At 43.5% G+C, this 27,025-nt stretch overlaps 1 protein-coding gene across 1 annotated transcript in view; it reads left to right on the plus strand.

The window, feature by feature from the left end:
• The first annotated feature begins 380 nt into the window (after positions 1 to 380).
• Positions 381 to 27,025, plus strand: part of LOC126335661 (cuticle protein 18.6-like) — a 33,623-nt gene continuing 6,978 nt past the window's right edge. The window contains exon 1 of the mRNA XM_049999116.1: positions 381 to 1,011. Coding sequence (XP_049855073.1) covers positions 434 to 1,011 — 578 coding nt within the window. The 5' untranslated portion in view covers positions 381 to 433. The remainder of the gene's footprint in view (positions 1,012 to 27,025) is intronic.

Here is a 27,025-nt window from a genome sequence, read left to right on the forward strand (position 1 = left end):
CAAGCTCTTTGCAACAGAAGCAGAGCTTATTAAGGCTTTTGTGAGCGACTTTAAACATATCGAATGCTGCTAAAGCAAATCTGACTAGCGCAGTTATCACAGAAGTTTAATTCACAGATACACCGAGCAACAGTTATAGCCTTCTCGGCAACAAGGCTGTATTTCATAGTCGGATATATCGAGAATCTGTTTAAGATTTAGATGAGTATCCAAATCCCTGTCAAATGGCCTTCCTGGTACCTTCGGCAGGTTCACCTTGACAGGCTTTACATTCTCCTGGGACGCTGGCGTCAGCGATGAAGGTGAAGCTACGTAGAATGCTTTCCCCTTTCTGTGCCGGGCACTTGAGACGTACTTAAGCGGGAGCAGCGACCACACAGCCACACCACACCCACCTCCCCCGTTGCCAGGACAGCTGCAGCAGTCGCCCGAAATGCAGAGTGTCGCCGTCCTCGCCTGCCTGCTGGCCACCGCCCACGCCGGGATCGTAGCGCCGGCCCACCTCCCTACGGCGCCGGCCCACGGCGTCGTCTACGATCACTACGCGCCGCCCAGCTACAGGTTCGACTACGCCGTGGCCGACTCGCACACGGGCGACGCCAAGACGCAGTTCGAGCACCGCGACGGCGACCGCGTCACCGGCGCCTACAGCCTCATCGACGCCGACGGCACGACCCGCATCGTCGAGTACACGGCCGACGACCACAACGGCTTCCAGGCGGTCGTGAAGCGCGTCGGACACCCGACGCCGGCGCCGCCCAGGGCCGTAGTCGTGGCCGCCCCTGCTCCGGTGCCCGCCGCCCACGCGCCGGTGTACGCCGCCGCTCCCGTCGCCCAAGCCGCGGTATACGCCGGCCCTGTCGCCCACGCGCCGGTGCACGCCGCCCCAGCGCCTGCCCCCGCCGCCCACGCAGCTATCCTGGCCGCCCCCGTTCCCGCCTCCCACGCATATGCTTACCCGGCACCAGCACAGGGTCTTGCACCCCATGCCGCCCACCTGTCTCACCACGGGTAGACAGACCTGAAGATTCGACACAGGCTTGGCAATGAATCCTGAAATCGCAAGTACACGTACACTCCCATCAACGACAGCTGCAGTCTCCCTCCTCTGCCATTACAGTTGCCGATACATTACCATCAACCGTTCATCCATTTGTTGCTCAAACGATCTGCATCGTAAAATAAAGTATCTACTATAAAAAAATGTCCTCTTTTATCTACTTGTTCTGTTTCTACATGCTTCGCGTTAATGTAGACTTTATCAACTCAAAGAAGAGGAGATATCTCAATTACATCCATTACTTAAATTTCGCACAGCTTGCAATGTCTTATTATATAGATTACTTTCACTCCTCAATGAAACTGATGTACATGTAAAACGATATCGAGGAAATAACAACAGAAATATTTTCTCACATTATTTGCAGTCTTACACACTCTCTCTTTTACGTACTGTCTAGCTGAAATGTATCAGTTTCAACAATGCGCCGGCCGGAGTGACCGTGCGGTTCTAGGCGCCACAGTCTGGAACCGCTTGACCGCCACGGTCACAGGTTCAAATACTGCCTCGGGCATGGATGTGTGTGTTGTCCTTAGGTTAGTTAGGTTTAATTATAAGTTCTAGGGGACTGATGACCACAGCAGTTAAGTCCCATAGGGCTCAGAGCCATTTTTTCAACAATCCGTCAAAGTATTGGCCACCCTTGTTCAACGTCGTAACACCACTAGTTGCTCAACAAACGACGTACAGTGAAAGTGGGGAGTCCTTGTTTAGGGATTATAATACTAAACCATTATTTATAAAAAGTGTAAGTAGGCTGTTTAGGTTTTTATGTTGGTAACGTCACGTAGCGCTCTGTATGCAAACCACTGACTGTGCTGTGTACTGTCTGTGTCTGGTTTGCATTGTTGGAATATTCGCTATTGTAGTGTTGGGCAGTTGGATGTGAACAGCGCGTAGCGTTGCGCAGTTGGAGGTGAGCCGCCAGCAGTGGTGGATGTGGGGAGAGAGATGGCGGAGTTTTGAGAGCGGATGATCTAGACCTGTGTCCATCAGAGACAGTAAATTTGTAAGGTTGGATGTCATGAACATATGTATATATTATGACTTTTGAACACTATTAAGGTAAATACTTTGTCTGTTCTTTATCAAAATCTTTCATTTGCTAACTATGCCTATCAGTAGTTAGTGCCTTCAGTAGTTTGAATCTTTTATTTAGCTGGCAGTAGTGGCGCTCGCTGTATTTCAGTAGTTCGAGTAACGAAGATTTTTGTGAGGTAAGTGATTCATGAAAGGTATAGGTTATTGTTAGTCAGAGCCATTCTTTTGTAGCGAGTTTTGAAAGTCAGATTGCGTTGCGCTAAAAACATTGTGTGTCAGTTTAAGGACAGTCATTTATAATTTTTCTAAGGGAACGTTTCAAAAGGTAACCTTTAATTGTGGAAAAGATAAATAACTTACAAAAATTGTATGACACAACACTGAATGCAGTATATCTTTAAGTCTTATTCCTGCCTAACGTTGTCAGTTCCGTAACTTCCTGCTAGGTGACACGCGCTAATGAGTTATTCCAACAGCCATCACGAAGTCGTATAACGTTGCAGAGCGAGCAAACTACTGTTAATCGTTACATTAATCCATATTCGCTGCTGCAGTTCAGAGACAATTAAAAGCTGAATATCACAAGCCACCATCTCAAAGTGTTATTAACTGTTGTAGTCGTTTCACCGAAACTGGCTGTGTAATATGCATGACGCTGTGTCAGGATTGGCCAGCACTCTATGACGCAGCGGTTTACAAGTTCGGTAGTCTTACATTCGTAGTCTGTGTAAATTGACGAGACGTGCGAACGTAGAACTGAATATGTCTGATGTTACAGTGTGGAACGAATTACGGAAATGGCCGTCTTTCAGACACTACAAATTGGAATTTTTGCAAGCCTTAAGAGAAAGTGACAACTAAAAACGAGCTGGGTTTTGTGTAGAGATGTTTAACAAAATGCAGACTGAAGATTGTGCTCATTGATGAAGCCAACTTCCGAACCTGCGTTAAAGTGAATCGGCATAATGTTCGGACATGGGGTGATCAGAAACCACGTCACATAATCTAATATGTACGAGAATCGCCTAACGCAAATGTTTTTTGCGCTGTAAACTGTAACAAGATTTATGATCCTTTCTTTTTTGCCGAGTCAACTCTGTCATATCGTACCTGGAGATGCCTGAATATTTTATAATATCTCAGTTACGACAGGATATGGACACAGAATTTATTTTCCACCAAGATGGCTCGCCACCATATTCTCATCGTAACGTTGTCGCGCATCTACATAGGAAAGTGCCAGCTTGGGTTGGACGTGGTGGAACAATATCCTCCCTACCACGATCTCATGAAATAACCCCAATGGTCTGTGTGTAGGGTTACACTAAAGACAGAGTGTTTGTTCCTCAAATTACGGGAAACGTTGTCGAGTTGTGACAATGGATAACGTAAGAAGTTGCCACCATTCAGCAAGAGGATTTAGCAGGAAACTGACTGCAGATGCGAAATTTGTTGTGTTACAGAAGGTAGCCACATTGAACATTTGTAAGAATATACTGCATTCAGTGTTGTATCAAACATTTCCGCAAGTTATTTATCGTTTTTCATAATAAGTGTCACTTTTGTGTGACTAAGCTATAAACACCCTTTATTGTACTGGGGCGTGTAATTCGTTAAAAAAATGTTAGTCATTCAGTTCTTTCTTGCGTCAACGAGGATAAAACTGTTCGTATTAAATACTGCAGTTGTTTTTTTCACGTACTCTATGATACACTGTAGATTTACTCTTCCAAAGAACTCTATAAACAGAAGAATAACTTTGGTATTGAAAAGTAATAGCCGTCGACTACTCTTTTAATAGCTGTTTCCTTTTAATTGATTACAGCTTCTAAATTAATTTACTTGGTTGTTCAGATACGATTTGGTGCATCTACTAGGGTGCATCAGAAAGTATGCCTCTTGTGTCAAAACAATTTAACATTGAATATACAGGGTGTCCCATTTATCTTCACCTCCCTAAATAACTGTTTGTCCAGATGCACATTACATGTTTCAAGCTAATGATCTTTAGCCGTCAGAGGGGCATCAATCAGCATAATTGCCTTAGTTGTAGCTTTGTTTTTTACAAAGATATTAACAGGGGTATAACTGCTTTAAATGGCACCCTGTATTTTTTATTCGATAATTCATTTCCTCTCCGAAAGATCTGTTCAAAAATGTATCAAAGTGTACCATTCACTGAAATACAACGTTATTAATTACAGAACACAACGTTGACTTTGAGCCCGGAATCACAAACTCGACCACTTGCTGGAGTTGTCAGAAAACAAATGAAAACCAGGTAAAAACGTAACACAAAATTGACTTTGACTCTCCTGTACCATTGCCCAGGAGTAGAACATTCGAAGGTGCTCAAAGTGGTGATCCCGGACACCGATAAACTGGAGCGCTCGTTGAATGAAAGAATGAAAGAGTGTTGCCTGCTGAAGAGAATTACAAGCAAGCACGATACGTTCCTGCATGTCCTCTGGAGTTGTTGGAATATCGAGATAGACAACGTCTTTAAAGCATCCCTACATAAAAAAGTCCAGAGGATTTAAATCAGGAGACCTAGCAGGCCAAGTAACTGTTCCTCCTCGACCAATCCATCTGGCAGGATACCTTCGGTTCAGAACAAGACGTCCAGGCAAGGCATTATGTGCTCGATATCCATCGTGTTGATACCACATAAGAATCTGTACACGTTTCTGGAAATCACTCCGATGCAATTCCTGATGTAGGTGTACATGGTAAGGATGGAACCGCTGACGTGTGAGAATACGATGTCCACTGGTTTTAGGAATGTCAGTCTCGTGTTCAAGTTGTCGTGTGCTCACATGTGGATTCATAGCAACGGAAGTGAGAACAGTAACTTCGGCAGCGGCGTCTGTGCGAGAGCTACGACAGTTGCGTTGTCGTGTCTTGAAACTTCCCGTTTCCTGAAGCGTCGCAACAAGACGAGAAAACATCCGTCGGGAAGGTGGGTTCTTGTCAGGATATCGCTCTCTGTACAGTTCCGCTGCCTGTGTAGCATTTCGCCTACCTTCAACAACAACAACAAAAGGGGGGTATCAGCGCAATTTTGGTATGAAATTGATATTAAATTGATATGCAAATTAACTAAATTGATCAATTAATTACCTCCACCCCAAGCGTCACCCCCACGCCCAGATGATGTCATGTGTTTTCCTCAACCTTCACGTAAGTCCCGACCTCCTCCCCCCCCCCCCCTACCCTTTCCCCCTCTCCTCCTACCCTATTGGCGGGAATTGCGAATTTTGGTCGGAATTTCGAATTTTGGCGGGAATTTCTTTGTCGCAGAGCTATGATGGTATCCCATCCTACCCGCCACCCGGGAAATGGCGGGAAATTAAAAATGGTGGTGCCCTTTCCGGAACTCGAACCCTGGTCCTTCTGGATGGAGAGCTAAAGTGCACCTTCCAACACGGAAACTACCTCGATGCAGGAGAGGAAGGTTACGTTACGTTAGGGTACTTTATCTATTTTGGTTGGTAAACAGAAGTAAAGATAGATCCCAATTATATAACTATATGCTAGCGCTACGCAAGGAGGGTCTAAAATCGCAGTAGAGCTCAAAAATTGACGATACCATGCATCTGGTGTTAACCTGCTGGGGAAAGATTTCACAACACGACTCCTAACTAGTGGCAGATGTACTCAGTCTCCACTCTTCACCTACCTACAAGCTGGCGCGAACAATGGATGGAGTGGGAGGTAATATCTTTATTTTTGTTAGGTGGTAATTGCATTCAACTGACGACATACTGGACAGAGAGGAATTTAATTACCTGTAACCATACCGCTGAGTATCTATCGTTGTTTGGCGTCAGAGTTCGCTACAGATGCCTGCTTGACAATCACTCTGCAACCCAAGTAATTGAAGCCAATACGCACTACCATAAGTAATGGAAAATAGTTCACTGTTCTAATTACACATCGAAATTGTCGTAAAAAAACTCATTATCAACGAGTCATAATACACAAATGTACTGGGGAAAACCGTCGTTCCAAAAGATTGCAGAAGGAGCAGCAGTTTTTAATTTATCGGCTTTCCCGGTCTGGTTTGTGAATATCAGCCAACAGACAAATAATAATACGTAATGATAATAGTATGTGATCAGAGTATAAAGTTCGAATGGTGCTTAATACAAACTCTGGGCACTTGACAACGGCTTTTTATGTAAGATCCGTTTATTGTAAGTTTGACCGTGAGTGACTCTTCTGAAAATATTTATTTATCGCTTCAGTCTGGAACCGCGCGACCCCTACGGTCGCAGGTTCGAATCCTGCCTCGGGCATGGATGTGTGTTATGTTCTTAGGTTAGTTAGGTTTAAGTAGTTCTAAGTTCTAGGGGACTGATGACCTCAGCTGTTAGTCCCATAGTGCTCAGAGCCATTTGAACCATTTGAACGGCCAGAGGTGGTTGTTCTGGGTACTGATTTCTCAGGATCTATGCATCCAAATTGCCTGAAAATGTAATCAGATGTCAGTTCTAGTATAATATATTTGTCCAATGAATACCCGTTTATCATCTGCATTTCTTCATGGTGTAGCAATTTTAATGGCCAGTAGTGTAGTTTCTTAATGATTATACAGTAAAAATAGGTATGAACTAATCAGGAGAAAATGTAGTGTAATGTAGGCTGTGTATTAAAGCAATATGTAAATTCCTCTATATGTTTTTTTGAACATGGACAGATGAATACAATATTATGTATTTACTTAATATGACCAAAGTTTATGTTTGGTACGTGATGAAACAGTGTTTTATGTAAACATTTATGTGAAGTGTTTGTTGTGTAATGTGTTTGCATTTTTTTTCCTGGTCTCCCAACACTGTTTTGAAGTGTTATCGATGTTTCATTGATGTATCCCTGTCGTGAAACCTCAATGAAACATGGAGCATGTGTAACACTACCATTGATTAGGAGTAGGTTTATTTTAAGTAACTGTGTATCTGCAATTTATGAAGCGTGCATTCTGTGTTGTTTGAACTCCTTGATGTATGGCAAGAAAATTAGAATTTTGTAATGTATATATGAAAAAAGCAAAAGAACATTTGAAATTATTATAAAACGAATATGTTTATGAAAGAAGTATGTTTGTCAAAAGCTGGTTCATGTTTAGGGCACTTGTATTTGTAACATGTAAACGCTGTAGGGGAGTCCCTCCGCAACAAAAGTGGCATGGCGTGATGTGAAAGGTGAGTTTGGCGATCGAATTGAGCGGCTCCTTTGCGTGAACGGCACGCAGTGTGTGGCTAGCCTTAGCACGGAACACCTCGACGGTGCTAAGAGAGGCAATTGGAAGCTGCACCAGGAGGGCTTTGCCTCGGATATCGATCTGGCTATTATATGGTATTCATTGAATAATGGAATGGCGGTAATATGTTGAAAATCCGACACCACGAAGAGATTTTATAGAGTATTCCCACATCAAGAGCTGTGAGTACAGTTAATCGCCATTTCGCCTGCCACCAATCTTCGCCACTGCTTCACAGACTTCATACATTCAGTTATTTAATGTATATTGGCATAGACCAGTTAATTTGTGTGTTGTTTCAATATAAAATAACATAAAACGTCAGTTCGTGTTTGAACTATAACTTCAATCCTGATCACGAACCTATGCGGGGTCCTCACCCAAGTGCTGCTAAAACCGAGTATCCTGATTTAAATGAACAATTTTGGCATTCATGTGTTTAAAAGTGATATTTTTGGCTAAAGTAAAAGGAGTAGCAAAAGTTAAAGTAAGAGTATAATTTGTATGCTTTGTTTATGGACTACTTCAAGTGGAATTCGTAAGACAGGAAGTTTATGTACAAAAATTTAAAGATTAGTCAAGAGGAAAGTGAAAACCTTAATTACTTAAAAGCTTAAACCATAAAAGTGAAGTTGGATAGGCTTTTGCTAAAGTATCCTCAATTTATTATAAAATATACACTCCTGGAAATTGAAATAAGAACACCGTGAATTCATTGTCCCAGGAAGGGGAAACTTTATTGACACATTCCTGGGGTCAGATACATCACATGATCACACTGACAGAACCACAGGCACATAGACACAGGCAACAGAACATGCACAATGTCGGCACTAGTACAGTGTATATCCACCTTTCGCAGCAATGCAGGCTGCTATTCTCCCATGGAGACGATCGTAGAGATGCTGGATGTAGTCCTGTGGAACGGCTTGCCATGCCATTTCCACCTGGCGCCTCAGTTGGACCAGCGTTCGTGCTGGCCATGCAGACCGCGTGAGACGACGCTTCATCCAGTCCCAAACATGCGCTTCATCCAGTCCCAAACATGCTCAATAGGGGACAGATCCGGAGATCTTGCTGGCCAGGGTAGTTGACTTACACCTTCTAGAGCACGTTGGGTGGCACGGGATACATGCGGACGTGCATTGTCCTGTTGGAACAGCAAGTTCCCTTGCCGGTCTAGGAATGGTAGAACGATGGGTTCTATGACGGTTTGGATGTACCGTGCACTATTCAGTGTCCCCTCGACGATCACCAGAGGTGTACGGCCAGTGTAGGTGATCGCTCCCCACACCAAGATGCCGGGTGTTGGCCCCGTGTGCCTCGGTCGTATGCAGTCCTGATTGTGGCGCTCACCTGCACGGCGCCAAACACGCATACGACCATCATTGGCACCAAGGCAGAAGCGACTCTCATCGCTGAAGACGACACGTGTCCATTCGTCCCTCCATTCACGCCTGTCGCGACACGACTGGAGGCGGGCTGCACGATGTTGGGGCGTGAGCGGAAGACGGCCTAACGGTGTGCGGGACCGTAGCCCAGCTTCATGGAGACGGTTGCGAATGGTCCTCGCCGATACCCCAGGAGCAACAGTGTTCCTAATTTGCTGGGAAGTGACGGTGCGGTCCCCTACAGCTCTGCGTAGGATCGTACGGTCTTGGCGTGCATCCGTGCGTCGCTGCGGTCCGGTCCCAGGTAGACGGGCACGTGCACCTTCCGCCGACCACTGGCGACAACATCGATGTACTGTGGAGACCTCACGCCCCACGTGTTGAGCAATTCGGCGGTACGTCCACCCGGCCTCCCGCATGCCCACTATACGCCCTCGCTCAAAGTCCGTCAACTGCACATACGGTTCACGTCCCCGCTGTCGCGGCATGCTACCAGTGTTAAAGACTGCGATGGAGCTCCGTATGCCACGGCAAACTGGCTGACACTGACGGCGGCGGTGCACAAATGCTGCGCAGCTAGCGCCATTCGACGGCCAACACCGCGGTTCCTGGTGTGTCCGCTGCGCCGTGCGTGTGATCATTGCTTGTACAGCCCTCTCGCAGTGTACGGAGCAAGTATGGTGGGTCTGACACACCGGTGTCAATGTGTTCTTTTTTCCATTTCCAGGAGTGTATTTTTTGTCGGATTACAGTGCAAGATTGTGTAAATATTATTGCCAAGAATACCTGCTTCACGGGAGATTAAAGTACAAGTACATGTAAATCTTTAATGAACCGACTTGCGGTAGTACTATTAGAAGTGAAGTTGTGCACATTTTCAAAGATAGTGTAGTTTTGGTACCCATTGTGAATGGTCCCTTTCGAAGCTAATTAAGCCTAGTGTTGCATTTTATTACCTTAAGTAATTTAGTGAATGATTAGCTTGTAGATGTAGTTTATACTTTCGCAATAATCAAAGAACCTTGGCTATTGAAACTATACCAGCTTATGGGTCCCCATCATATTTTCCTCCTATTAAGAAAAAATGAACTATCACTGCTACTAAGGGAAACTGCTTTATGAAGGGCTTATTTCAATAGTGGTACAAGTCCATTTTTGTTCATTTTGACGTACAGAGTCCTAAAGTTAAATGAGTGCTGAAAAATCTGCAGTTGAGACAACAGAAATATTCAAGCATATGTCTTCTTGCTAGAGATGAACCTTTCTTTCTGGTTGTTTGGACCATTAATTTCAGAAGAATTATAGGCATAAAAGTGGAGGGAATGGACTTGTACCACTATTGAAATATGACCTTCCTGTGTAGAGGAACTTAGTGTATTTCAGATGTTATTCATCATTATTTGTGTTACTCATCTCAGTCAAGATAGAAGCCCCTCATGTCCAAAATTAGTTTTGCACTTCATGCAGTGATGTTTCAGTAATTTTATTAAGTAATGCTAATGATTGTGGCCGTCATTAGTATGAGCTCGGTGCAATATTGCTCCCCACAATTTACTGGTGTGTGTGTTCTGGGTAACTGCTGGTACACACAGTACAGAGTTTACTGTCAGTTTGTGTCCTGTTTTGCTATTCAAAGGGAAAACTCAACAAAAGTAACTTCAATAACTAATATCAAATTTTCTCAAATATATATTTCCAAATTAATGTACCTAATTAGGATGGCGACCGTTCATTTTTTTTTCATTCACTTATAATTTTACCACTTCCCAAGGTTAAGGCCCGTTTGGATTTACTGTCGACTTCACAGAATTCGAGATTATAGTCCAATACCCTTTTCTACTGGACACACGCACAATCGAACTTTGAAATCCTTTGAGAGAACAACATTACCGTGTCTCACGGCACGTTAGTGTTATAGCACACGCAACAATGTTATGTCTGGACTGAGCCGCTGCTCGTCCTAGAACGCTGCGGGATGCTTTTAAAAAAAAATGTTCAAATGTGTGCGAAATCTTGTTGTTGTTGTTGTTGTCTTCAGTCCTGAGACTGGTTTGATGCAGCTCTCCATGATACTCTATCCTGTGCAATCTGCTTCATCTCCCAGTACCTACTGCAACCTGCATCCTTCTGAATCTGCTTAGTGTATTCATCTCTTGGTCTCCCTCTACGATTTTTACCCTCCACGCTGCCCTCCAATGCTAAATTTGTGATCCCTTGATGCCTCAAAACATGTCCTACCAACCGATCCCTTCTTCTAGTCAAGTTGTGCCACAAACTTCTCTTCTCCCCAATCCTATTCAATACCTCCTCATTAGTTACGTGATCTACCCATCTAATCTTCAGCATTCTTCTGTAGCACCACATTTAGAAAGCCTCTATTCTCTTCTTGTCTAAACTTTTTATCGTCCATGTTTCACATCCATACACTCCTATAAATACTTTCAGAAACGACTTCCTGACACTTAACTCTATGCTCGAGGTATTACATTTCTATTTTCCGAAACGCTTTCCTTGCCATTGCCAGTCTACATTTTGTATCCTCTCTACTTTGACCATCATCAGTTATTTTACTTCCTAAATAGCAAAACTCCTTTACTACTTTAAGTGTCTCATTTCCTAACCTAATTCCCTCAGCATCACCCGATTTAATTTGACTACATTCCATTATCCTCGTTTTGCTTTTGTTGATGTTCATCTTATATCATCCTTTCAAGACACTGTCCATTCCTTTCAACTGCTCTTCCAAGTCCTTTGCCGTCTCTGACAGAATTACAAACTCCTGGGTAATCGTTAACGGAACTTCAATTTAATGTATCGATGGCAAGGACGGAATGGCAGTAGCTGTGCCGATGTTTATCCTTGCGTACGGAGATTCTCTGTCGCGCTGCGAAGGAGAGAAGCTTGAGTGAAGAAAAAGTGCGGAAGCGTTTGTTGGATGCTTCCAGGGACGCGGTGTGCAGTTATGATCGCGCCAGTGTAGGCGCATCTACTTTCTTAACCTTACTGTGCTGAGAGCTCGGTAGGAGTGGACAGGCGGAGGAACTATTGCAACTATTGCCTGCCCCGTAATTATCCGTGCCTCTGGAGACGACAGGTGGTTCTCCACCAGCAGCAGTGACAGCGGTAGCTCATCATTGTCGTCGGCTACATTCTTCGTCGTCCGCACACCTGCACCTTCGTAAAGACTGTTAAGTGAAAAATTATAAACTAGTGACATTTTTTTCACAAAGTATGACTGAATCGTATAATAACCTACAATATATAAAACTTTTAGGCCACCTGTGTTGTCATTGTCCTGTGACATCATTACTGAGCTGGATCCCCTTTCCTATCCATGCAATCACCGAGTGTCGTAAAAATATGAAAATTGATTAACCATTTACTGCCACTTTTGTTTGTTTCCTAATGACTAGTTTCTGCTACGTGGAGTTTGCGTGCAAACCGGTGACAAATGGAATAATAACAAGTACAGAGGACTTGCAGGATACAACAAATTCATTACTGACCAACAGTTTAACCCAAAGGGCACAGTATTTACCAAAAATTTTCTACCAGTATCTCTTATTCACAAGTCAGAAAAATACATTACACCGTACCTTTCTAATTGAATTAAGTGCAAACAAGAACTTCTTATAACTTCTATACTAACTGTAAGCACTTCAATAATAAAAGGTAAAATCACTTTCATTTAACAAGGGGCACTTGAATAATAAAGGTGAAATAAGTTTCTTTTAAATAGGTCACCTGGGCAAGAGAAATAGGACAATTCATATAATTCACAATTTCGCTACCCATCACGTTTTTCTCTTTAACTTGCACATAATTTCAACTCCCGCTGCACGTAAGGTATAATTCAGAACATTAGTCTCCTTCCTTAGCCACAGCCAAAAGAAACAATGTTAACATCCCCAGAATATAGTAAGATAAAATTCTGCAAAGATAGATGACATCAAGACAAAGGCAAATTAAAAATGGTTAAAAGAATTAACTGTAGACCTCAAATTTCAAAATGTATAAAACTGCTCCAGCACAGACTAGTTTTAAAAGGGCAACGATAAGACAAAGCATAATATTATTACACCAGCACGTCGCAGTTCCAATACAATATTGGCACTCATAACAAAAGGTAGAAGCTTGTGATAACACGGGTAGGCCCGAGAGCAAACTAGAAAGCTTGAATGTCTATTTCTACAATAGACAGCTGCGCGGTACATAGTTCAACTCCACTAGCCAAAATGAATAACGCATTACTCAGCGTCCTGTGTAGAAGATCATGGCCCAGTCGCGCCTCAAGAACTTGCAATAACAGGCCCGCTTCCTCACATCGAGCCACATACACCGGACAAATACAGCTAACTCCACGCAGGCACAAGTTCCACTCTCTGAGCAGCGACACGTACCGGCCGTTCCGAGGCCAAAACCCAGTCTGCCCGCCAGCCCACCAGCACCACAACCGGTCAACGAGCCAAAGATAAGCAACTTCAGAGGGAAACAATCGATCCGGGTGAATCGAACGGAGAAAGCGACAGCCGCCAGCGCCCCCCCCCCCCCCGCCCCCCCACCACGTATCAGTTTCAGCCAGCCCTCTAAGCCAAACACCGATTCATGTACCTGCAGTTTATCGACGGGTTGCAGATGCACTGGTTGTGATGCGGACATGTATCAGAGTGGGATGATATAAACAGGAACAACAGACCCCACCTGATAAGCAATAAGAGGGCATGCTTATGGAAAACCGAGGCAGAAGCAACTGGACAAATCAGCTCTGTACACAGGTCAACTTCCTGTTGCAGCTCCCTACAAGTTGGACTGGGAATCAAGTCAACATGCAGAACTGGTTCCAGACTGGGTTTCCATCAGCTGCCCAACTAAATGAGTATGCAGACACGCTCCTTGATGCTTCGGCGTAGGACACTGAATTATTTCGAGTTTCCACTATATCATTCGCAGGCAGCACTCGTCGAGTCTCATATAGCTACGAGACAACTTTCAACCATCTATCTCGAGTGTTTTCATGCTTGTCCCATCCGAAATGAATGCATGTAGATAATCTAAAATAGGAAAATTCTCAGGTTTCTTAAGTGGGTTGACGAATATTACCCGTATAAAATAAAACCAAACCTGGTTATGTTTGCAATATGACCATATACATATCGAAAAACATACGGAAAAAGACGTAAAATCTGTAAAATTACGGAAACTGAGGGAAATACGTATAAATTGAGGGAAAATACAACAAGATGCGGGAAAATTGGGGGAGAATGAAAGAGTACTTACACGTCTGCTTGGTCCAGGAAGATACTCGTACATGGGAACGAGTGTGTGACAGAAAGAGGTATATACTAGAAAAAATCGACATGGAAGCACTGGGAGCAAGGGAAACAGTAACTGATCGTGGGCAGCGATAAGACTCCTCGAATAGGCTATTTAACATGGATGACCACCAAATGTAGAGTAATAAATTATTTATGTATGTCGGATCACAAGCTCAGGTGTGACTCCAGAGTCATTGGCAATCACCTCCCAAATTTTCATAACGTGTCCAGACATGTGACTACGGTAAATTCTCAGCCCGCCCGGTTGGCTTTCCGCACGGCAAGGAGCTCCTGGTCCCCGGCACGAATCCGCTCGGCGGATTTGTGTAGAGGTCCGGTGAACCAGCCAGTCTGTGGATAGTTTTCAGACGGTTTCCTATCTGCCTCGGCGAACGCGGGCTGATTCCCCTTATTCCGCCTTAGTTACACTATGGTATGTCGGCGATTGCTGCGGTAACAAGGTCTCCACGTACGAGTACACCACTATCACTCTACCAAGCAAACATAGGGGTTACACTCGTCTGCTGTCAGACGTTCCCTGGGGGGTCCACTGGGGACCGAACCGCACAATAACCCTGGGTTCGGTGTGGGGCGGCGGAGGGGCGAAGTGGACTGCGGTAGTCGTCGTGGGGTTTTGGACCACTGCGGCTGCAGCGGGGACGGAGCCCCTCCGTCGTTTCTAGGTCCCCGGTTACATACAATACAATACGGTAAATTCTACATTATCCTTAGCTAAAGAGCTTGCATTATCAGCTTGGGAACTGTAATATACAACTAAAGAATGTATCACGTGTTTGACCCCATGTGAGACTGTTTAAGTGGTTTAAACTCTAACAAACATTATTTGTAAAGTACCTGTCTACACGCTCTACCAATCACAACCATACAGTGTCAGTTAACAAATACCTTACAGAACAGTTGCTGTGTGGTTTTTAACAACGTTCTGAACTATGTTAAGAGAGGTAATGGGAATACATGCAAACTGACTGCTGTCATGGTTGCTTTCCCAGAAAAGAGAACCATTTGCCTCTAAACTGACATGAAACTGCGTTAAAGGATGACAGGAAGTAGATGGAGGAACCTGTTGAGAGGGGTGTAACGAGGTAGGACTGATGATGCCTTCTAGAGATAGGGTGACATTGTGGGCGGTCATTTATCGCACATTTAACCATTTTTTCCATGTTCTCTCGTGTCATATCAGTTGTGTGTTATAGCCTACGTTCGACTCGTATACAATTCATTTGTTCTGTCTCTGACTTATAGCGTAATCTACCTGCGATCGTTAAAAGCAAACCTCCCCAGTACCACAGGGAATTCTGATCATGTGTGATGAATCATGTCCACCAAACCGATGGGAAACCTCCTCTAGACGAACGAAGATGCATGCGATGTACGCCATTTTCCCGCTACATTAGAAACTATGTTTTTTTGTGTAGAAGGTAGTAGATTTAGCACTTTAAAGTCTGTCGCCATAGTAAGCATGGTAGAAAACTTGCGGTGCGAATGTTTGTCAGGTGTTCAAAATATATTTCTTTCCGAAGTACTATTTCTTTTTTAAGCACCGGGTGATCAAAAAGACAGTATAAATTTGAAAACTGAGTAAATCACGGAATAATGAAGATAGAGAGGTAAAAATTGACACACATGCTTGGAATGGTTTTGTAAGAACAAAAAAAAAAAAAAAAACTAAAGTTCAAAAAATGGCCGACAGATGGCGCTTCATCTCATCAGAATAGCAATAATTAGCATAACAAAGTAAGACAAAGCAAAGATGATGTTCTTTACAGGAAATGCTCAATATGTCCACCATCTTTCCTCAACAATAGCTGTAGTAGAGGAATAATATTGTGAACAGCAGTGTAAAGCATGTCCAGAGTTATGGCGAGACATTGTCTTTCAGCATTCCTAGAGATATCGGTCGATCACTATACAGTTGCGGCTTCATGTAACCCCAAAGCTAATAATCGCACGGACTGATGTCTGGGGACCTGGGAGGCCAAGCATGACGAATGTGGCAGCTGGGCACACGAGCATCACCAAACGACGCGCGCTAGAGTTCTTTCACGCGTTTAGCAATATGGGGTGGAGCGCCATCCTGCACAGACATCGTACGTTCCAGCAGGCGTTTATCAGCCAGGCTGGGGATGATGCGATTCTGTAACATATCGGCGTACCTCTCACCCGTCACGGTAGCAGTTACAAAACCAGAATCACGCATTTCCTCGAAGAAAAAAGGCCCGATAACGGTAGAAGGGGTAAATCCACCCCTTACCGTGACTTTCTGGTCGTGCAATGGAGTTTCCACGACAGTCCTAGGATTTTTGCAGCCCATATTCTGCAGTTGCGGGCGTTGACAGACCCTCGGAGTGTGAAATGAGCTTCGTCGGTCCACAACACATTACTCAACCTATCGTCATCTTCCGCCATCTTTTGAAAGGCCCACACCGCAAGTGCCCTCCGCTTAACTAAATCGCCAGGTAACAGTTCATGATGCCGATGGATTTTGTGCGGATAGCATCGGGGAGTACGTCTCAGTGCCAACCAAACAGTAGTGTATGGAATGCCGGTGCGGCGTGCGACCGCACGAGCGCTGCATAGACGAACCCGCTACAGTCTCCATTTCTTCCTGAACTGTCTCAGCAGCATTACACCTTGTGCTCGATCGGCCACTACGGGGTCTATCGTCTAAACAACCCGAGGCTTCGAACTTTCATTCTCGCCACAGCTGCATTTGTCAACGGACCGTTACCCGTTCGAATCCCCTTCCTATGATGATAGGATCGTAACGCTGAACTAGCGCATTCCCCATTCTGATAATACAGCTTCACTAAAAGCGCGTTTTCAGGTAACGTCAACATGCTGCGACTGCTGGCGCATCTGATTCTCTCTCTCATTACGGCTCCTTTTATACACGATTGTCATGCGGAGTCACTGATGTTTTGCTGTCCAGCGCCATCCGTCGGTACATTTTGTGAACTTTGTTTTTTTTTGGTTATAATAAAACCCCATGTCATTCCAAGCATCTGCGTCAATTTTTACCTATCTATCTACATTATTCCGTGGTTTATTAAGTTTTCAAATTTATGCTGACTTTTTGATCACCCGGTACTAACAACGTTGCATTTAATGTCTAATGTATCGGTAACCACACTGTTTTAACATTATAAAATGTTTAAGTGCAGAATCGTGTTTCCTCAGGAGTGTGCGCTGACGTCTACAGTCACTTCTCTTCTTTCCAGTACCTTCTTGGTGTGGACTCCAAACAGCAGAACCATACTCCAGGATTGAGAGCGCGAGTAAAATGTTTCAAACTCCTTTCATCAGGCAATGCACAAACCATGCCTTTCTTTTTCTTCTTAATCCTCTGTTATATCACCACAGCACCTTCAAATGTATCACGATGACGTCTACAGTCATCCCAGAATGGCCGTTACTGTGTTACGGTATTGGAATGAGAATTCAGGGCTATATGACTAACGTAGATGGTGAGTATTCATACACGGAAGTCCGCGTGGTGGCACTCTGCTGGTCCACAGCAATAACCTCCCCATCTCCACGTATTCTCCCCGCGAGGTGCATCTTTCATTGCACCAATATTGTGGGGTCACAGCTGTGTGCAGTCGGCCTGCATGCGGAGATCAGAGAGGTTTGCGCGATCTTGTTGCGATGATGACAGACGCCTCATCCAACGATTCACGGTGCTTTTGTTCACTGCTCTGTAGACATCTTGCGAAAGCCTATGAATATCTGCGATGCTCTGGTTTTCCACCTAAAGAAGCTCATTGACAGTTCTCTCCGTTACAGACGCCATGTTGAAAGCCACGTATAGCGCCGCCAGCATTTGAAACTTCATGAAGCTCTAGGGTCTGAGGCGGGAATATTCCAAGACGTTCCACAACAAATGCCGCATTTTTTAAAACCGAAATTGACCGAGAGAAAAATGAGTTGAGTTACTTACTGAAAATTCCACATATATTGTTTCAAAACATATACTCACAACTGACCGTCAGATCAGCGCTAAGAGAGAAGGTTTAATATAGTCTTCTAAGACTCCCCGAGATGGCAGATGGACTTCAACTGACGTCAGCTGCTAGGCATAGATAACGCTCCGTGGCCCATATTACATCCTCGAAAAATATGGAAACGAAAGAGCTTGCAGTAGAAGAGATGTGTTTTAAAGTATCTAAGACGAACAACTGCTCATAGTTCTTAAGGTATGCATTTTAAAGCACATGTTCACTAGACATTTTTTTTCTTTTTTTGCCCCACACTACCACTTACGAAAGTTGCCTACCCTAGAATCCAAAGTTATCTCATTAAAATAATTTGACAGTTGTTATTCATTTAAGATTTGCTTCCTGGCAGTGCAAGCTATCCGTAATCTTGTGTAAACTTTCAACATAGAAATTAATTTAAACATAGCCATCGACTGCGAGAATGTGTTCCAAAATCTGACTGCCATAACGTGATTTGAAAGTCTCTCTGGTTCTCTGTCTGTTTAAACATTCATAATGGCAAGAATACTGTCTGAATTCAACACTGTGAATCATTAAGCTTTTTAAACTGATAAATTGCTCTTGTAAAACCTCAGTGTTCCTTTTGTTAAAATTTTGGCTTATCTGTAGCACGATGGAAACACTATGACACTGTTCTTGTCCTGGAAGTGTATCGCATTTGCTGCGCTACAACTCAGTAATGAGATGCGCTCTCTTTTTAAAAAAAGGCAAAGCATACAAGGTTATAACAATATTTTGGTATGAACTTTGGATGCGAACAATGACTTGGGATAAATTATAATATCAAATGCTTTAGTTTTCTGATCAGAAAAGTTCTATATTGAAACATTATCTATTTCTTTGCTTCACAAATACTAATAGACATAAATGTCAGTTCTTCAGAGGACAAACATAGGTATTCTTTAACATCAAATGAAATCTTTTCAAAAATGCAACTCTTAGAAATGATGTTATACATTCAACAGTTATCCCTACCCCAAATATCAAATTTAAAATTATGCAAGGCCTGAAGTGTCGAGACAACATGTAATTACACATTTTACCCAAAGACACAAACTCAGTACAATAGGCTGTAGGCTGGTAGGATTGGACCAAAGTAACACATCACGCAGTCACCATCGACAGTTGCACCTAACATTTTATTTGGTACCTTTAAACAAGCGAACTTGACAAATAAAGCCATCACTTGTTTAAAACCACCACACATCTTTATAATTTACCATTCAGTTAAAAATAAATTAGTTCAATTTTAAACATTTATAAAAACGCGGGGCACTTATGGCCTATTACACATTTACTGAAATGAAGTAAATTTTATAACTAATGTACTCTTTCATTACGACAGTGATTGTTATTACCAAAATAATCCCGTTAATTTAGCATATAACATATAAAATTTCATGTGAGCAAACAGGCTCGTGAGATTCAACAACCACACTCAGAAAACGGACGCCTGCCCGTTCAGCTGTTTCCAGTACAGGCTCGACATAGACCCCAAGACGGGAGCAGCAGTGGTCACGAATGGGCACGAGAAAATCCCTGAATTAGTGGGTATCTACAACAGACTGACATGTGCATTAAATAACTAGAAACACAATAACTCATTACAACACCTCAATAAAATACATGAAATTAATTACAATATCGATCTACTGTCTTTGAAGGAATTCTAGCACCACCATCAATAGAATCCGTTTCAGGCCACTAAACACACAATAACAACTGGGCCCTCAATAACTGGTAAGAATTTAGAAAACTACTGATTTCAAAATCATACACGTGTCTCTCAGACACGCTATTGGTTCAAACAGTAACGTAACAGTAATGTTATTACAATTCAGAGATAAATATATAATAGCGACTGGCCATCTTAGCCCCGTGGTGTGAGATTAATACAATAACCAGGCAGTACTTAAACAAGGGCCAGCAAACTGTTTTCAATGGCGGTTAAACCTTGACAGTAGGGATCTACAACGGAATGTCTCAGCACTCCAGGCCCTCGTAAATGTTGATAATCACACCACATACACCTTAAAACATTACGTATTAAACCAATTAAAATCAACACATTGTAGGCCAGACTCAGTAGGAGTAGCGTCGGCCGCCCGAGAAAATACAGTCAACCGCACAGAGCCCGGTAGTGGATTCCGACCACAATTTACAGGGCAAGCAAGGCCCTTGCCCTCTTGCTTGTTCGACGAAGCCAGCCGCCGCAGATCCCGATGCCAGGAGACATGAAGCAAGCGGAAAAACAACACCAATGGCTTCCCAGTAACGTCTCTTTCCACGCCGGCGATATTTGCCACGGCGCCGTCACCCGGGCAAACAGCCCCTTCTGGACGTGCCCTGCTTGCTGGCTAACACCGGACTTCAGCTGTCCCCCACAGTTCCCAAAACGCCGTTACTGCTCGGCTTCCCAAAGCAAAATCACTGCCTCTTCCTCAGCTTTTCCGCTCGCTCCCGGTCGGCCCGGTAGGTGGCGCCAGCGCGCGCTCTGTGCACACCGCTGGAAAGATGATCCATAGCGGCGGCGAGAATATCGCTGATCGAGCCACACGGCTCATGCCTCTTTATCTTTGCCTACATTCAAGTCTCTGGATGTCTGAACCAAGAATGCATAATTAGAAGCTGCTGCAATGAAGTACAAAATCTGAAATCAATTACCTGGAATTAAATCCTCTTCTATACTCATCAAAATAATGAAATATTCTTCTCAAAATGTTTGAGTCTCTTTACTCGTTTCAAATAATGCACTTCCTCACAGTATAACTGCAACAGTAAAACTCGGCCTATGCTGTACTACTACATATGACACACCACTGCTGACAACTGTCTTTCCTCCCCTGATGATTAACAGTGCGCATCATCTGAAGCACAGATGGTCCAAGTAAGCCTCTGGGCAACACAGCATCTCTGGTGCCACTGCGCGCTTGTAATATCAAACAGTAAAAGGGCACATACGGTGTTCATGACATCCAAACACTAGAGAAATGCCCATGATATTATCTACAGACCCGTATCACAAAGCCGCGCGGGATTAGCCGAGCGGTCAGAGGCGCTGCAGTCATGGACTGTGCGGCTGGTTCCGGCGGAAGTTCGAGTCCTCCCTCGGGCATGGGTGTGTGTTTGTCCTTAGGATAATTTAGGTTAAGTAGTGTGTAAGCTTAGGGACTGATGACCTTAGCATTTAAGTCACAAGATTTCACACCCATTTGAACACACACCCGTATCACAACACTCGGCCTCTCCGGCCAGAATTTTGCAGAGTGATATTTGTAATTGACAAAGGTTAATCTGGAAAATTCGTTAACGAGTTAAAATGTTCTAAGTACGACAATTATGATGGAAAAAGTACGTAAGTCCAAATAATACAATAACAATAGTGATTACAAAAGGAATAAATTGTTGTTCACAGACGCATCAACATGTCGTAAACTTGTGTCCATGAAGTACAATTTAACAAATGTGAAAGTCCTTACGACATAGAAATGCCAGAGTTAGTCTTTTATCTTTTCTTGTTATGAGTTCTTTCTAGTTTGCTTTCATAACATTAGTTGCATCAAGAAAAATACACTGCATATAGTCGGTGAAATTTCTTGCTAACAACTAGTTTCCTCACATATATTTAGATTTGCACTGCACTTGTTTTTGTAGTGTCTTGAGTAAAGAGTACTGTCATCAGTAAAAGATGTTCAGTAGAATTCGGCAATAACATGATTTTACTGCACCAAAGTCTTGTAGAATCGTTTCTTGAATTGACCATTGTCGAAGACTCAGTGTCAGATACAAATTGTTTTCATTCCATTGACATCGGCAAGCGTAGCACAGGCAGATTAGTTCATGTGTGAGTAGGCTAGAAGCAAACTCAGAGGAAATTGTACCAGTCTATTAAATTCCCCGCTGATAACTCAAAGCAAAATATATCTCTCAAATGGGCCGCTGAGCGTAAAGTTCCATGATTGAGACAAAAGTTTGTGAAATCGTAAAATTTTTGCTTAGTCCTACCACAGTGCAGGTATCCAAGCATAAACCTTAATCATATCTGCAATCAAAGAATTACGTAGAGGTAAATGTTGTAATATATTACATATGTGGGCAAACATAAAAGTTACAGGAACAGTCCACAGTGCTTAGAGTTTTCAAATCCTTATGCCAAACAAATGGTATAATCACACATGTATTACACAGTAAAAAAATGTAAGTCCATTCCATATCAGTGAGCCGTGCTGCGGCTCGCCTCTCTGCTGTTTGTAGGTTTCCGCCCTTTCTTGGAGGCCAGACGGTATCGTTTACTTGGCATGGTTGCTGTTGTTTGTCTTCTAGTGTTGACTGGCGCCACTAGGTTTCGCAAGCGTCGCCTGTCCGCTAGTGGTATCAGCGGCGGTTATCACTATGTATTAACTGTTGCCCAGTCTTTTCTCAGGTCGAGAGAGTGTGCGAGTTCGGTTGGCGACACAGGAGAAGCCAGGTCGGCGCAGTGCCAGAACACGCTGGGACCGCTGGCGGCACGCATGGACTGCCGGATGGAAGGGCTGTGGTCACGAGGGTGCACGACCTCGCCGTAAACCGGACCCACCAAGCTTTAAGATGAGTGCGTTTCAATCTAAGTGGAGAAACCTCCACCATTTTGATGTCTCGCGATTATCCAGTGACTTGGGTTAGCATTGCTGTTCGTGGTGTCGCCGAGGCGAAGAGCAGCGAGTGGAGTGCTTGGGGAAGGCGGGTCTGATTAGCTTACCTCAACTTCTTATTACTATTTACTGTGTTCAACTTTTTACGATTTATCAAGTTCAACCAGCGGTAATTTTTCTTGCCTGGTGGCCGCTAACGCCCCAGTTACCTGCCCTGGGGGTAAGTGTATGTAACGGCAGTGTACGTTTCCTCGCATTGCCACTGCTGTCTGGTAAGGCGTGTAGTTTTGACAGCTTTCTTGATAGTATGCCGGTTGGTGATTCTTCTACTCTGGCGGTAGTGATTCCTTTCTCGTTCTGGTCGCTCTAAGCATAGTATTCTGGGGACGTAGTGCAAACCGCTGATTCCGGCTTTGGCGTATTGTTCCATCGTTGCCTTTGGTTTATCGGACTCAGGTAGCTTCAGCAAGATTATCATTAGTCATTCATTAGACTGACACTAGTCGTAGTTATCATCTTGTGGAGGGAATGCAACTCTTGGCTGCCTATCTCATAGCTCGCGAAAGTGTTTGCTACCGGACCTTCTCAGAGGTCGATTCCTGGAGCACCGTCTGTGGCCACTTGGTTCTTGTAAGACATGTGTGTTCTAGAAGGAGGTCTGATGGCCAAAAGTTCAGTGTAACGCTCCTTCAGTCCATGCCTTCTGTGGGTGTAATCTGCCTCAGTACCCTTTAAGGAACTTAGGGTACTGGTCCTTCCGTTTTATTATCGTATTATTTATTACAATGCCTTGTAATGCCTACATTAAGGGTTATATATGTCTAGTTAATAGTGCTGGTCGCAATATAGTGTTCAGTGTATGTTAAGGGTTGTGTTAAAAAGTTTACCATCATCTTATTTCACCCGTTTGGTGCTCAGTTGCTTGTTTTTTTAATTAAGCTTTGCTATTGTATTTGCTGTTTTACGGCAGGTTGCTAATTTTTTTATATTATTGCCGTTCCTGGAGTGTAAGGTCTTCAGCCGTGATTGTGGCCTTAATATTCTAATCTGGTATTTGTATTTTAGCCTTGAAACCTTATTTACTGCCATTCCTGGCGTCTGATGCCTTCTTCTGTGTTTGTGGCGTCTTACCTTTAGTATTTCAGTACCTGTAAGTTGTGAATTGCAGCGAGTTTTAATTTATTGACATTCCTGGCGTGTAAGGCCTTCTGCCCAGATCACAGTGGCTTGCTTTCAAAACATTATCTGCTGTATCTGTATTTAATGGTGATTTGCTAAATTGTAACTCACTGAAAACACTATTATTTACACAGTTGTTTATTCCTTCATTAATAACATGTGGTACTTGTATTTATTGTTGGGTTTTTAATTAATGGTTTAAAATAAATTGTGTGTAACTGCAAAAGGAAACCAATAGTGACTGATTACGGCCCCGTCTACAATCGTAACCGAATCCTGTCTTCCCTTGGCTATCCAGGTTTCAATCAGTAAAACAAAATAGACATCATCAGTGAAAAAAAGCGTGAAACACATCTGTAATAATTGATCTAAGAACTGCTACTTTCTCCAGTACGAGCTCGTCCAACTGCTGGGAAGGAAAGTGGTTGAAAAATGAGGAAAAGGACTCATTTTGTTGAGCACAGCATGCTATTTGTCCCTGTCGAAAGAAATATGTTATTACAGAGTGAATCGTCAGCCTGTCAAACTTAACGTAAGTAAAATTTGTGGCCACTACGGTATCTAATCTACGTATGTACTGACGAAGAAATCTTATCTAAAGTAGTATCTGTTTAATGTACTCCAATACAGGGTGTTACAAAAAGGTACGGCCAAACTTTCAGGAAACATTCCTCACACACAAATAAAGAAAAGATGTTATGTGGACATGTGTCCGGAAACGCTTAATTTCCATGTTAGAGCTCATTTTAGTTTCGTCAGTATGTACTGTATTTCCTCGTTTCACCGCCAGTTGGCCCAATTGAAGGAAGGTAATATTGACTTCGGTGCTTGTGTTGACATGCAACTCATTGCTCTACAGTACTAGCATCAAGCACATCAGTACGTAGCATCAACAGGTTATTGTTCATCACGAACGTGGTTTTGCAGTCAGTGCAATGTTTACAAATGCGGAGTTGGCAGATGCCCATTTGACGTATAGATTAGCACGGGGCAATAGCCGTGGCGCGGTACGTTTGTATCGAGACAGATTTCCAGAACGAAGGTGTCCCGACAGGAAGACGTTCGAAGCAATTGATCGACGTCTTAGGGAGCACGGGACATTCCAGCTTATGACTTGCGACTGGGGAAGACCTAGAACGACGAGTACACCTGCAATGGACGAGGCAATTCTTCGTGCAGTTGAGGATAACCCTAATGTCAGCATCACAGAAGTTGCAACTGTACAAGGTAACGTTAACCACGTCACTGTATGGAGAGTGCTACGGGAGAAACAGTTGTTTCCGTACCATGTACAGCGTGTGCAGGCACTATCAGCAGCTGATTGGCCTCCACGGGTACACTTCTACGACTGGTTCAGCCAACAATGTGTCAATCCTCATTTCAGTGCAAATGTTCTCTTTACGGATGAGGCTTCATTAAAGCGTGATCAAAATGTAAATTTTCACAATCAACATGTGTGGGCTGACTAGAATCCGCACGCAATTGTGCAATCACGTCATCAACACAGATTTTCTGTGAACGTTTGGGCAGGCATTGTTGGTGATGTGTTGATTGGGCCCCATGTTCTTCCACTTACGCTCAACGGAGCACGTTATCTTGATTTCATACGGAATACTCTACCTGTGCTGCTAGAACATGTGCCTTTACAAGTATGACACAACATGTGGTTCATGCACAATGGAGGTCCTGCACATTTCAGTCGAAGTGTTCGTGCGCTACTCAACAACAGATTCGGTGACCGATGGATTGGTAGAGGCGGACCAATTCCATAGCCTCCACGCTCTCCTGACCTCAACCCTCTTGACTTTCATTTATGGGGGCATTTGAAAGCTCTTTTCTATGCAACCCCGGTACCAAATGTAGAGACTCTTCGTGCTCGTATTGTGGACGGCTGTGCTACAATACGCCATTCTCCAGGGCTGCACCAGCTCATCAGGGATTCCATGCGACGGAGGGTGGATGCATGTATACTCGCTAACGGAGGACATTTTGAACATTTCCTGTAACAAAGTGTTTGAAGTTACGCTGGTACGTTCTGCTGCTGTGTGTTTCCATTCCATGATTAATGTGATTTGAAGAGAAGTAATAAAATGGGCTCTAACTGGGAAAGTAAGCGTTTCCGGACACATGTCCACATAACGTATTTTCTTTCTTTGTGTGTGAGGAATGTTTCCTAAAAGTTTGGCCGTGCCTTTCTTGTAACACCCTGTATATGGCATGTAGAGGGTAAACAATAAAGGGCCGGCTGCGGTGGTCGAGCGGTTCTAGTCGCTCAGTCCGGAACCGCGCGACTGCTACGGTCGCAGGTTCGAATCCTGCCACGGGCATGGATGTATGTGATGTCCTTAGGTTAGTTAGGTTTAAGTAGGTCTAAGTTCTAGGGGACTGATGACCACAGATGGTAAGTCCCATAGTGCTCAGAGCCATTTGAAACAATAAACAGTTGGTGTACAATGGTTACTGCCAAACAACATGCAATAAATAGAAATCATGTGAAGCAAAGTGGTGTTGACCTACTGAGAAAAACACCTTTAAAATTAGGAATCTCTCATAATCAGAATGGACGAACAGTTGTCGACAGGCAAAAAAATCGTTTGAAACATCATGACAAATCAAATCCAGCATCCTCTCCAGAATCTTATCAACAACTTCCTTTCTCAATGCATACGAAATCCCTTTCTCAGACAAACAAAAAATTACTAAACCTGCAAAATTACGAAGTGTGCATAATAAGCAAATCACAAGTTCCCCAACCATATTCGCATCTTCTTATACATCATGAACATATAGTTTTAAAAAATATCACTTAAAGCCACTTATCTGTATCATAATGAAATCTCCAGAACATCATGTCATATCCACTACTAAAATTCCTCCAATGCGTCATCATTCTTCTTCAGATCAATATAAACCTGCCTAAAACGTTTCATGACTTTGCTCATAAATCCCGTCTTTGCCATAATTGGACTCAGTAGTCCATGCTGAAAATAGCGAATTCCTGCCTGTAACTCAGCATAAAGATACCAGCGCTTGTCGACAAAAGTTGTGGAATTTGTATGCGAATACTTTGTAAGGCACTCACCAAAATTTCAGCCATTTTGGACGCACAGCTGTTGGTTAACAGTCGTT

This window comes from Schistocerca gregaria, chromosome 2, assembly GCF_023897955.1.
Source record: "Schistocerca gregaria isolate iqSchGreg1 chromosome 2, iqSchGreg1.2, whole genome shotgun sequence".
Lineage (NCBI taxonomy): Eukaryota > Metazoa > Arthropoda > Insecta > Orthoptera > Acrididae > Schistocerca > Schistocerca gregaria.